Here is a 13924-nt window from a genome sequence, read left to right on the forward strand (position 1 = left end):
ATTCTTGAATTAAATTATGAAACAAATCTAATTCACAGAAATTTTATCAAGAATTTAAATTAATCAAGCAAAATTTAAACTATCAAGAATTACTCAAGATTTAAAAAGAAAATCTCAATAAATGAAATCAAGCATGCAATGTTAAATTAAGTATGCAATGTTAAATTAAGTATGCAATGTTAAATTAAGTATGCAATGTTAAATTACCAAGAAATATTTACAATGCTATGTAAATAAATGTTACATCACAAACATAAAAAATGTGAAAATATAAAGAAATTGTAAATAGAAAAACACACAAAAATACACATAAGATTTATCAATAATGATTTCACCTGTTCAAAATTTCCTAACTTATCATACCACAACTTCCTAACTTATTATACCATGGTATTATAAGTAAAATTTCACATTACCTTACACAAACTTGTGAAAACCTCTGTAAATCACTTGCTGCAGCTGCTTTACACAATACACACTTTTTTACCAGGCGCCGTTACGAACTAAATAACTTTGCTAAATTCAGATCTCAAAAGCTAATGTTAAAATGGACCACAAAAATTACGTTAAAAGTAATCTCTTCCTAATTAGGAATGAGAGAGAGAGAGAACCAACTTCACAGGTCTCAGAAATCAGAATGAAAAAGATTTTAGGATTCCAGTAATACGTGAAACAATTACATGATGTCACTAAAGCATTTTGGGTACGAGATACAAAAGTTCTAGAAGCAGGGAAGTGACGTCATTAAAGCGTTTTGGGTGCGAGAGACAATGAAGCTTCTAGAAGAAAGTTACGTAATCCCAGCAAAACGTTTTGAATGCAATCTTACAAACCATGACGTAATTGATCAGGACATGTATTCTTTCTCTCCAAGTGGCATACGTGACTCGAACAACACATGTAACAACATGAAATCACTCGTCTTGAGCCCGTATGGGACGAATCGGCGTTTGTTTTGCAAACCTGTCATCGCTAACCCAAAACAAAGCGTTCCCTCTTATCTCAACTGATGACAACTGAAATGAAACAAGCCCTGGTGAACACACACACGTGTTCACATACTACGCTTTTACCAAGAAAGATATTCGTTCAAAATGACATTACTATTAAAATTGTATTAACAATTCTAAATTACCCTATCAAGTTATCATTAGTACTTTTGAGATCTGATGTCAAACTAAATATGACAGTTCAACAACCATTATCCTTAAACATAACACATGAAAAAGTAAATATGTCAAAATTATAGGAGGATATACGTATTACAAGGCAACATCATGAAAATATATATATATATATATATATATATATATATATATATATATATATATATATATATATATATATATATATATATATATATATATATATATATACATATACATATATATTTATAATATATATATATATATATATATATATATATATATATATATATATATATATATATATATATATATATATATATATATATATATATATATATATATATATATATATATATATATATATATATATATATATATATATATATATATATATATATATATATATATATGTATATATATATATATATATATATATATATATATATATATATATATATATATATATACAGTATATATATATAAATGTAATATGCACAGTGCCATCTTAACTTTCATTTTTCAAATCTGTCAACTAAATTTTAGTATAAATCTTGACACCGTGTGAAAAGGTGAGAGAGCTAGCAGGATAAATGTTTAAAAGTGGATACGTCATTGCTTTGTTACCGCACAAACTCATGACTCTCGATTACCATTGCTTCTGCTCTAATCCCGCACATTCCAAATTAAGGAGAAAGATGACTCACTCGCCCAACAGTGTATCTGGTTCACTCAGGTTCGTAGTCGTCAAACCGAAAACACTTGTACACCTGTTTACGCTTCTTTCAAACTTTCCAATATATATATATATATATATATATATATATATATATATATATATATATATATATATATATATATATATATATATATATATATATATATATATATATATATATATATATATATATATATATATATATATATATATATATATATATATATATATATATATATATATATATATATATATATATATATTATATATATATATATATATATATATATATATATATATATATACATATATAATCAGAAAGCTACAAACGTCCTTTAATATCCAATTCACTCTACCTCGGAAGTAATATATTTTCATATATGTTACCGAAGGGGAATTTTTAGTTGATAATAAGTCCACCGTCCCGTGGGATCGAACCAGCGACGGACGAGGAATCAGGACTACAGTGACACACTAACCAGTCACTGGCCCTTAACTTTCATCCCTAAGGTCTGTGTTCGTCGGATCCTACTGCGCCGTGGAGCCGTAACCACCTCTATAGACCTTTCCGACGCTTCCTTTCACATCTTGGTTGCAGAAAGGTCCTATCCCTTCTTGGGATTCAGACTCGGGGAGCAGGCGTACCCCTTCAGGTTCATGCCCTCCTCAATGCGGCTCCAGAGTCTTCGCCAGTTTGAACAATACCGTAGTTCAACAGCTCCGGTATTAGGAGGCTATGCTAGCTGCATATCTAGTTGCCTGGCTCATTTGGGCACCCAGCGTCGGGAATTGCCTGAGGGCGCCGGTCATTATAATCGGTTTCTAGTCTTTGGGCTTCTAAGTAACCAGGAAGGAATCCCACCTGATTCAGGAGGGTAGCCTTCCGTAGTTATGAATCCAGTGGAAGTGGAAAGAGATAGCAAGGGCATCTTATCATTTCATCATCTCAAGCATACCTCTCCCCGTGCCCAAGAAAAGGTCCTGGTTTTCTCCAGTTTGCTTCAGTGACGGTTCTCCTTCTGAAGTCAAAGCTGGAGTTTATGACCGGGGTATGGTGGAGTCAGGGACGTGTCTCCTTGATTCCTCCTACTTGAATAGTGGCCTCCGGCCTTGCACAACTGTCAAGTGCTTACCGAAGTCAGTTCCTCTCCAGCTTTCCCCTCCGGCCTCAGTATTCCACACCGTCACCTCTCTGGCGGGTGAGGTGGTTATTTTTTGGCCCAATGGAGTACATGGTACTTAGTCGGTCACGTTCCGACAGTTCCATATCAACGCTTTGGAGGGCGGTGACAGTCTTCCTGTCCTTGGAAACTCCCCCAAGGGGTTTCCTTTTAGGCTGGTTCTGAACAAAACAGCAATAGTGCGCTGCGTAAACAGGTGGTTTTGGACTCGAATTGCTCCGTTCAGGTTATGGTTCATTCTTCTCCATAACCAACAGACGCAGGTGCCTCTGTCTACCACCCTTCTCGTAGGGGTCCAAAAGGTCACTGCTTTTTCCCTATCCAGGGCCTCCCCCCTGGTGTCGGAATAGTCCTTAGGCGGAGCATCATTCAGGTAGTCTTGTGACCTTTTCCTGGGCCTGGAAGTAGGTCTGTTTGCAACCCAATTCAGCCACAAACTATCAAGCTGTCCCGTCTGGTATAAACTCAGCCTGCGTCAGCCCCCTCAAACTCTGATGTCCTGGCTTTGTGGTCTTTGTGAATCTTACAGTTGAGGAGGAAACTGATATTGGTCCTGTTATTACTGTTTTCCTGAAATCAGTTAAGGGATCCTACTCTACTGCAGTATGGTTCTGCAGTTAAGTAACTAGCACTCTTCACATAGTTTTCGAAGCTATAGTACTGATGCGACCGCATTGGCCTCGAGGAAAGTGTTTTGTTGGAACCAGACTCACAGGCCCTTAACTTTCATCCCTAAGGTCTGTGTTCGTCTAAGAACAGTACTCCGTCCACATTCGGTTTCCTGGTCTTTGAGTAATGTATCGGAGTTAGCTTCGGTAACCAACAATCACCTTGTTCTTATCTTTCCTTGTTAAGGAAGTCCCAAAATTTTTAATCAGCTTAGCTTCTAGTGTTAGTTTTCCTGTACTGTCTGCCCTGTCTGGCGGGAACCAATCAGTTTGGTTTGTCTGGCGGAACCAATCAGTTTGGTTTCCCCTCTTCAGGGTAGTGTTGTGGATTCCTCACCCTAACTTTCTATCTACATTGAAGGTCCTCATTTTCGGTGGTCACCTTGGAAAGTACTCCCCTTTTACAAGGTCTGTTTCTGTGTCCAGTTTTCTCCTTGCAGGCTTTTTAGACAGGACCTCGCAATTTTGTCAGGTCCTCTCCTTTAAAAAAAGGGGGGGCACTGTCATTGGGTCTGCTATTAGGCAGGAAGTATTTTCTTAATACAAGCCTATTCAGGTGCTATTCTAAGCTCATGATCTTAGACGGTGACCACTTACATTATTTTCATTACATGAACTTAGAGGACCTTACTTATGTTCAGGGTAGAATTCTCCTAGTTTTCAACGTTTCTATTTAAGTCTTTAATAGCATAAGAATGATGTTTATTTCTCTGTTACTATTTCACCGGGTGACACGGGACCCCGATCCAGAAAAAGGATTTTGACAAAGGAAAAATCTATTTCTGGAGAGGGCCCGTGTCACCCGGTGACCCACCCCCTGTTTTTCATTCTCTCCCTCCCTTGATAAACTTCATTCTAGTGAGGTGGGTGCTAACATGGAATGCGGCTAGTGTTGCCTTGTATACAGTCCGAGTAGTGCATGGGCTTGTATCGGCACCTCTCTCGTTGGGACTTTTGACATTGGGAATCTCTATAGGATAAGGTTCCGTGTTTTTGTAGTTCACCCTTTTCCATACACGACTCCATCTAGTGGAGCTCGCTCTGGGGGTAGTAACTCCAGCATTTCATTTAGCTTTCTCTGGTATCTAGCAACGGAATTACCTAGAAATAAGTGCTGAATGGACTAACACACTAACCAGTCGGCCACTGGTTAGTGTGTCACTGTAGTCCTGATTCCTCGTCCGTCGCTGGTTCGATCCCACGGGACGGTGGACTTATTATCAACTAAAAATTCCCCTTCGGTAACATATATGAAAATATATTACTTCCGAGGTAGAGTGAATTGGATATTAAAGGACGTTTGTAGCTTTCTGATTGTATATGAATCACGGTGATGTGATAAATAGTCATATACATATATGTGTATATATACTATACACACACACACACACACACATATATATATATATATATATATATATATATATATATATATATATATATATATATATATATATATATATATATATATATATATATATATATATATATATATATATATATATATATATATATATATATATATATATATATATACATATATATATATATATATATATATATATATATATATATATATATATATATATATATATATATATATATATATATATATATATATATATATATATATATATATATATATGTATTTCTAATAGCCACAATGCCCTCTTAACTTCTCAATTTTTCGTGTTTTTTTTTATACTTGTAACTACGAAGCCGTAACATCCAAATGCAAGAAATTGAAGAGACTTGTGATTGCCGGTCGCGAGAGACAAACCCGCATCACCATAACCACAAGGAGGTCACGTTGCCGACCTGACCACGAGAAGGATAAAGGTCTATTACCTCTCATACATACATATACCTGTCGTTTTCCGATATATTTATAAGAGCTGGAATACACCCATCCTCACCATCGTAGCCAAGTGGGCAATCGTTTTTATTGCTTTTTAAGCTGAAATATATATGTAGAATCTATTGGTCACTTTTACCAGACACATATGTAATTCTAATAGCCACTATGCCCTCTTAACTTCTCGAATTCTTCGCGCTTTTTGGATATGCATGTAACTACGAAGCCGTAACATCCAAACGCAAGAAATTGAAGAGACTTGTGATTGCCGGTCGAGGGAGACAAACCCGCATCACCATAACCACAAGGAGGTCACGTTGCCGACCTGACCACGAGAAGGATAAAAGTCTATTACCTCTCATACATACATATACCTGTCGTTTTCCGATATATTTATTAGAGCTGGAATACACCCATCCTCACCATTGTAGCCAAGTGGACAATCGTTTTTATTGCTTCTTAGGCTGAAATATATATGTAGAATCTACTGCTCACTTTTACCAGACACATATGTAATTCTAATAGCCACAATGCTCTCTTAACTTCTCGAACTCTTTGTGGCTATTATAATTACATATGTGTCTGGTAAAAGTGACCAGTAGATTCTACATATATATTTCAGCCTAAAAAGCAATAAAAACGATTGCCCACTTGGCTACGATGGTGAGGATGGGTGTATTCCAACTCTAATAAATATATCTGAAAACGACAGGTATATGTACAGTATGTACGAGAGGTAATAGACTTTTATCCTTCTCGTGGTCAGGTCGGCAACGTGTCCTCCTTGTGGTTATGGTGACGTGGGTTCGTCTCCCGCGACCGGCAATCACAAGTCTCTTCAATTTCTTGCATTTGGATGTTACGGCTTCATAGTTACAAGCATATCCAACAAAGCACGAAGAATTCGAGAAGTTAAGAGGGCATTGTGGCTATTAGAATTACATATGTGTCTGGTAAAAGTGACAAGTAGATTCTACATATATATATATATATATATTTAAGAATATTCAAGTCATTCCTAGAAAAGAATGGTGTCCAACGAGTAGTTAAGTTGTTAAAAGTTTTCTGAGCTATACCCTGTAGTTGGGATCGCATTATAATTGCCCTAGATGTAATCTTGGGAAGTACGTCGGCTCCACACGGAGGTTACTCAAAGTGAGATTGGACTCTCATCGAGGCGTTAGCTATCGAACAGGCGTCAAATTGACTAATCCTGAATTTTCATGTATACGAGAACATGCAAAGAAATGCAAATATGACATACACTACAAAGATTTTAAAATTATAGGCCAAACTCCTAACGAACAATATTTAGCAATCTTGGAAACACTCTTTATTAAACAACTAGTTCCACAGTTAAACACCCAGTCTTCCTCAACACCTCTGTATTTCTAGTGAGTTTAAGTCGAAGCTGACCCCGGCCCGAATAGTCACTCGGTCTGTGCCTTCAGCACCTTATGGTACTTTCTCCTCCCTATCCTTTGTACTTTACTTTTATATTATTTGTATATATGTATAAAGTTTTTTTTTTTACTTAATTTTAGCCCGAGTTTTTATTTTAACTTTTAACTTCTATTTTTATAGCTTGAAAATGGGACTTTAGTCCTGAAACGTTGCAGCAACAATAAAGTACCTTGAAAAGGAATAATGGAATGATCCTTCACCCTAACCTGCTGATATATATATATATATATATATATATATATATATATATATATATATATATATATATATATATATATATATATATATATATATATATATATATATATATATATATATATATATATATATATATATATATATATATATAATAATATATACTCACATATTTACAACATTTGTCCCTTCAGCCCATTAGCTAGGAAATCAAATTTAATGGCTGCTGGAGGAGACGCCATTAAGGGGGGTGAATTTATGTAGGCCTACCCACCACATCACCTGATTTGGGGGAAAAAACACCAACCTCTTAGCCCCTGTATCGTATGATGTTTGGGTGGGTAGAAAGCTGTTAGGGACAAAAAGACTATTTAGGGCCGTAAGGGGACTGCCATGCTGACCCTTAAGAAACCTAGCTATAAGACCCATTTCTATTTGAACTATTGGCTGGCTGTTGACTGCTTTTTCAGATCGACTGATGTCATGTGCCCAACCCAAAAAATCGAATCAGACACCTTGCGACCTAGCCGCTCACATACACTCTGACACAAAATGCCAATGCCACTTCGAGCTGGCTTAAACCTCAAAACTCCTGTGGCTGAAATTCATCTTTGTAAATGAGCTCCAAGCGCAGATGGAATAAGAATCCTGTTATCTAGCTCTTCGAGGAGTCTGCCCCTGCCTTGTGAACCAAAATAGCTTAGACATTTAACTGCCATCCTGCCACGTGCAAGAATCTTCTGATTACACAGTCCCGGTGCACTAGACAGTTCCTCCCTTAGTGAACCAGTTGCGTTAGACAACCAAAAATTGCTTAACCAGTCCGTAGTAAAGTCATTAGAGTGTTGAACTATTTCAGTGCTGTAGGCTTTCCAGATTTCAGTCTATTCATTACATTTATTGCTTACATTCTGAGTGCTTTGTGTTGGCCTTCAAAGCAGTTAATTAAAAACTCATTTTCATTCCTCCAACCAGCCTCAGAATGTAACAATATATAATAATATATATATATATATATATATATATATATATATATATATATATATATATATATATATATATATATATATATATATATATATATATATATATATATATATATATATATATATATATATATATATATATATATATATATATATATATATATATATATATATATATATATATATATATATATATATATATATATATATATATATATATATATATATATATATATATATATATATATATATATATATATATATATATATATATATATATATATATATATATATATATATATTGTCAAGAGCGAGACCTCTTCTAAGTCACCTCGACCTCTCTATGAATGCAACAATGGACTGTGTAAACTTGACTTGCTTTTATTTCAATTGAGCCGAGTTCAGTAGCGTTAATAACACCACTGACTAACAACTGCAAGTTGTGGGAAAATATCGCCCGTTCCTGGAAAATCTCTCATTCCTCACCCCTAAGTAATCTTTTAATCCTCTTCCTTGACCTACTGGCTGTTCAAGCCTTTCTTCCAAGTGCTGCCTTTTGGAGACCAAAGAGAAAGTTTGGGGACTCACATGTCCCCAAGGTCACTGCCATTCCCACATTGTTCCCACATGGTCCGAGCGGTATAGAAAATGGACGGTAAACCAAGCAATGACACCGCCGTCTGGAAGGAAGAGAGAAGTAATCCTTACAAAGTCATCAAGAGGCCGACAACAACCCAAACTCTCTCAGAACTCAGGCAGAAGTCAGAAATGCCTGGCTGCAGAATCTTCACACTTCCCCTTTTCATCTGCTCCCTCAGAGCTTTGACCCTTCCCACGTGGCTGCTTTGAGCCTTAGTCTCTTTTACAGTGTAAGTCCCATAAACTCTTGCCCTCTATGCTGGCACTGAAGATGAGGTCCCCCTGTCTCCAGCTAAAAGGTAAAGCACCAGAAGTGAGGTTTTGAATCAGCCACGAATCTCTTACTCTTCTACTGAATTTATTTTCTCTTCCGAAGTGCGATTTTCCACACAGACCTCTGCAGTGAGTAAATGTCCAAAAATTCACACTTGTTTACCAGTGCCTAGAATCGAGTTGCTTTGGCACCTTCTGTGCACCTCCTCAATTCTCTTTGATTACTCTACCTAATATGTGTAAGTAACCGAAGGCGTTCTCAATTACAGATGGAGTTGCTAGCTGTGGAATCAACTGTTTATTTTGTGCTTGTCACGTGGTCATAACCACTGCCCCTCACCCCTCACCCAACGTTGTTCTTCGAAGTGGATTTTTCCCCAATTCTGCTATTGTTTAATTTGTGGTAAATTTAGTTGTTCGACAGGACTCTGTTTTACCTGTCGGGTTTTTCGAAATTCCCTTTTCTTTTTATTTAATTCTTAATTGTAAATATAAGTAAGTTTAAGTGACCCTAAGTGTTTATCTGCAACCTTCCCTGTTGAAGTAAAGCCTTCAGCTTAGATTTTTTATGTATGTTTTACTTGAATCAGCATCTGTAGTCAGATTTGAAAGTCCCATGGTAAGTTCCACATCCCTTCTCAGGTAGAAACAATGTTGACGTCCTTGCTCAGGATTTACACATCCCTCCTAGTAATATATATATATATATATATATATATATATATATATATATATATATATATATATATATATATATATATATATATATATATATATTTATATTTATATATGTGTGTGTGTGTGTTTGTGTGTGTGTGTGTGTGTGTAAATCATTTACTTCTATAGAAAATGAGATGCTAAATACACAGTACTCTATCGTTTCTGGGTTGGTGGAGGCCAAAACGGCAAATGGTGTGTGGAGAGAAATAAAAATGTGGAGTACTCGTTATATAAAAAAAACAAAAAAAGGAAAAAATAAACATGAAGTCAACACTGACAAACCCTACCTGAAATATTCATTGTATGCTGCATCATTTTTATTTAAAAACATGAGGTAGACTGCCAAACTCTTGGCAGTTGGGAAGGCAAGGGCATCAATATAAGATTTAGGAGGCAATTTTGCTGTGTAATTCATAAGACCATACACCACTGGCACAACATTAAATCTGAAAATATAGTAAAGTATTACTGATGCACTAATCATGCATAAAATTACATGATTCTTCAGTCTGTTGCTAACTCTTTATATAATACATAAAAACAAGTTCCGTTCCGAGAGCCCGTTTACAAATTGGAAATATTTGTAAGTTCGACAAGTGACCCTAGGCATCCCATATACTGGGAAGTAACAATGCTTGCTGTCTAGAAAATGTGGTTTCTGTACATTGAAGAAAGTTTGTAATAAACAAAAGGCTTTCACCTTTCCTTGAAAAAATCGTAATAAATTACTTGAAATTATGTTTATATATTCTACATATTGAACAGACACTGAAGTTTGTCTTTGAAAGTATTTGTGAGTTGAAAGTTTGTATGTAAAGTCTGAAACAATTAGTAGTTTAGAGTTGATAGACTGGAGTGATGACTTCAAAGAAAAGAATACTATCAATCACAGTGTGGAGCCAGTGAGGGTTAGGCACCTCTAATTATATGGTATTTGGGGATGGTCTAAAAACACAAGTGTAGATTCCCAGTCCTTAATTAAGAACAGACTTCTAAATTCTTCAGTGTCGATAGTAAAGTTGATAATTATAGCAAAATAGTAGTGATCTACCATCACTCCAGGGTTTATTAGGTAATTTTCTGATTAGATTTTCCTGCCAAGATTTATATTGTACTTTTTAAGTCACTATTTTAAGGGATTCAACTTTACATTTTATAAGCTCTATCAATTTGTACTTGGAAAGTAAGATCACTTATGGATTCTTTTTCATAGGTACTGGTATATTTCCCAAATGAATGATTCTGTGTAACTTGCCCCGACAATACCTAAGTCACTCATACCGACAATATTTTTTGGTTATAATTAATTTTTATTAAAAACTTAACATAAACATTATGATAAATTCCAAGACCTTATAGCTTGACATACATATTAAAGAGTTTGTGTCCATATTACAAACATAAGCAGGCACACACAGCCCATTGCTTAAAATTGTCCATTGAAATTAGTATTGAAACAACACGACACCTAACTGAAAAATATATCTACCTATCACAAAGTTTGACTTTCATAATAATTGGCTGTCTTAAAGAGGTGTGGGACTTAATACATGATATCTACAAGTCCAGCTAACCAAATGAACTAAAGTAAAAACAAACAGTGGCTTACCGAAGAACATTGAATATTTTCTCAGTTGCATAATCCTTGCAGAGGGAATTCTCAAACGAAAAGTAGAATTTGTACTTCCGCTCAAGCAATTCATAGCAATTACTCTTGCCATTATTCCTGGGACATTTATACTGACCACAGCGTCCGTACACATCAATCCTAATCCATTTTTTGAGCTTTTGTACTAACCTGTGGAAATTAAAAGAGCATCTTTTGTTACAGATGAAAAATGCCAATGGCAACGAGAACACATCCAAAGACTGCGGGACTTACAGGAGTTAAGCTCGCTGATTTTATTGAACGAACCACCTACGAATGCAGTGATTGGTCTTTTATTATTAAGAAGCTTTACTTAATATTTAAAGAAGTTTTCAAATGCTACACTTAATATTTAGAGAAATTTTCAAATGAATTAGTTACGTTCAAATAGCCACTGAAGCCTTTAAATTAACGCGTGAAGTAAGTAAATAAGTTACTCCTAATGATAAGACTTACATCTATTCAGTAAAATGCACGAGTGTTCATTGTATTGCCGTTGTGCATGATAGTACCAACAAATGAGTAATGGATTAAGTTAAGATTGAGTAAGTAATGAACAGAAATAACGTATGACTTAATATTAAAAAAAAAAAACATATCATAATCAGCAATCTTAACTAAAACAAATAGAGAGAGAGAGAGAGAGAGAGTACTATCTCCATACTATGCCTTCATAGTATTTTCATATTACTCAACATTAATCATGATGCAAAGTTCTTCTTAAAACAAAAACAAAACAAAAAAAACATAGCAACATAATAGGAACACAAACTATATCTTTTACTGCTTGGTGAAGTTTTTTGTAACTTCTTATTCCTCTTCAAAAACCATTTTCGTTCAGATACAACCTTCAGAAGAAGAATTAACAATCCTGTTTCCTATTTGTGTTCTGAGCGTACTTGATGCTAAAGGATAGGAATTAACAGTAGGGAGGTAACGCCTATGGTGAGAATTGTCCAGCACGCACCAGACAGTACAGGTACTGTGGCCTCTTTTAGGTATCCCTTTTGGCCACGCTGCACCGCTGACTGCCTATCAATTTACATATGTTTCCTATGTTCCCTTCCTGCTTAACTGTCTAAGGAAACTTAATAAAACAAACATTACATATTGCCATTATCAATGTTTCGGGAAGCAGACGGTAATATTTCCCTTCTCTAAGTTAAGTATATCTTAGTTTAACCAGACCACTGAGCTGATTAACAGCTCTCCTAGGGCTGGCCCGAAGGATTAGATTTATTTTTACGTGGCTAAGAACCAATTGGTTACCTAGCAGCGGGACCTACAGCTTATTGTGGAATCCGAACCACATTATAGCGAGAAATGAATTTCTATCCCCAGAAACAAATTTCTCTTGTTCTTCACTGGCCGGTCGGAGATTCGAACTCGCGACCAACAGAGTGGTAGCTGAGAACGGAACCTCCTACCTGAGAACGGAACCCGCTCACCCAGCGATGAACTTCCCTTCTCTAATTCACACCTCTTTTTATGCAGATCAAATAAATGAGAAAAAATCAAAATAATCTTGCAATTGCATTCCAAAAGGAAAAATAAATTTCATCAAAGCAAGATGGTCATTCAGCATTTGTAAATAATTCCGAATTAGATGAATCTGAAGGTTTCTTGATGGTGCTCAGACCGCCTGTCGCTATAAAACCCGGCATACTTTTGGCCCGTAAAAAACGTTAAAGCCAAGACAGAAAAAAGAAACATTTAAAATAAATAACCCAAATTTTATTATATGAATTTACAGTACCTTTAAAAATCCAAACGATATCATAATGATGTTATGGAAAGAGACGAAAAAACGCTAACAATTCCAGAAAACAGATAAATAAATATAAAAAACGTTGTTCACAAAACTTCCAGCTATCTTTAAAAATGCAAAATATTAAACGGTTAGAGATATTTCGATTTCATAACTTACCTTTCCCTGCCAGATTTGGTTTCGCAGTTAGAGACAAACCAGGCAGCTAACCTTTTCTTCCCCGAAGCATAATTCTTACCAGCAGATACAGGTTTGGGCACTAGACGGCGGTAAACTACGCTAAACCTGTAAGCAAAAAACAATTGGAAAAGCAGCTCTGTAAATTACCAATCACCTGCAATGAGTTATTAACGATTATGTAATACAACATTCCAGATTATGACAATCTACAGAACTGACTGATTGTGCTATGTTCGTAATGGAGACGCGTTTCCAAAACTGTGAGTGAGAACACAAGGTTAGCTAGCAGACACACATACTGGCTGCAAGCCACGTGGATAGTATTGCTGTTACAGCAATATTTGCTCACTGTGTAAATTCTTAAAGAATAAAACTATAAGACCTTTAGATTAATGCACGTTTCCATAGCATAGTGGTCAACATGCAAAATAATAACAAACAGAGCAAAGAGTTAGTATATTCATAAGTAAATAACTATACAAGT

The 13924-nt window shown here is 35.4% G+C and overlaps 1 protein-coding gene across 1 annotated transcript in view; it reads right to left on the reverse strand.

Moving 5' to 3' along the window:
- The window catches only part of LOC136834441 (alpha-(1,3)-fucosyltransferase C-like), a 137837-nt gene that overhangs the window by 22672 nt on the left and 101241 nt on the right, over positions 1-13924 (reverse strand). Inside the window, exons 6-8 of the mRNA XM_067097038.1 lie at positions 13420-13545; positions 11454-11642; positions 10132-10290 (exon numbers count right to left, since the gene is read on the reverse strand). Coding sequence (XP_066953139.1) covers positions 10132-10290; positions 11454-11642; positions 13420-13545 — 474 coding nt within the window. The remainder of the gene's footprint in view (positions 1-10131; positions 10291-11453; positions 11643-13419; positions 13546-13924) is intronic.

The sequence above is a fragment of the Macrobrachium rosenbergii genome, chromosome 53, assembly GCF_040412425.1.
Source record: "Macrobrachium rosenbergii isolate ZJJX-2024 chromosome 53, ASM4041242v1, whole genome shotgun sequence".
Lineage (NCBI taxonomy): Eukaryota > Metazoa > Arthropoda > Malacostraca > Decapoda > Palaemonidae > Macrobrachium > Macrobrachium rosenbergii.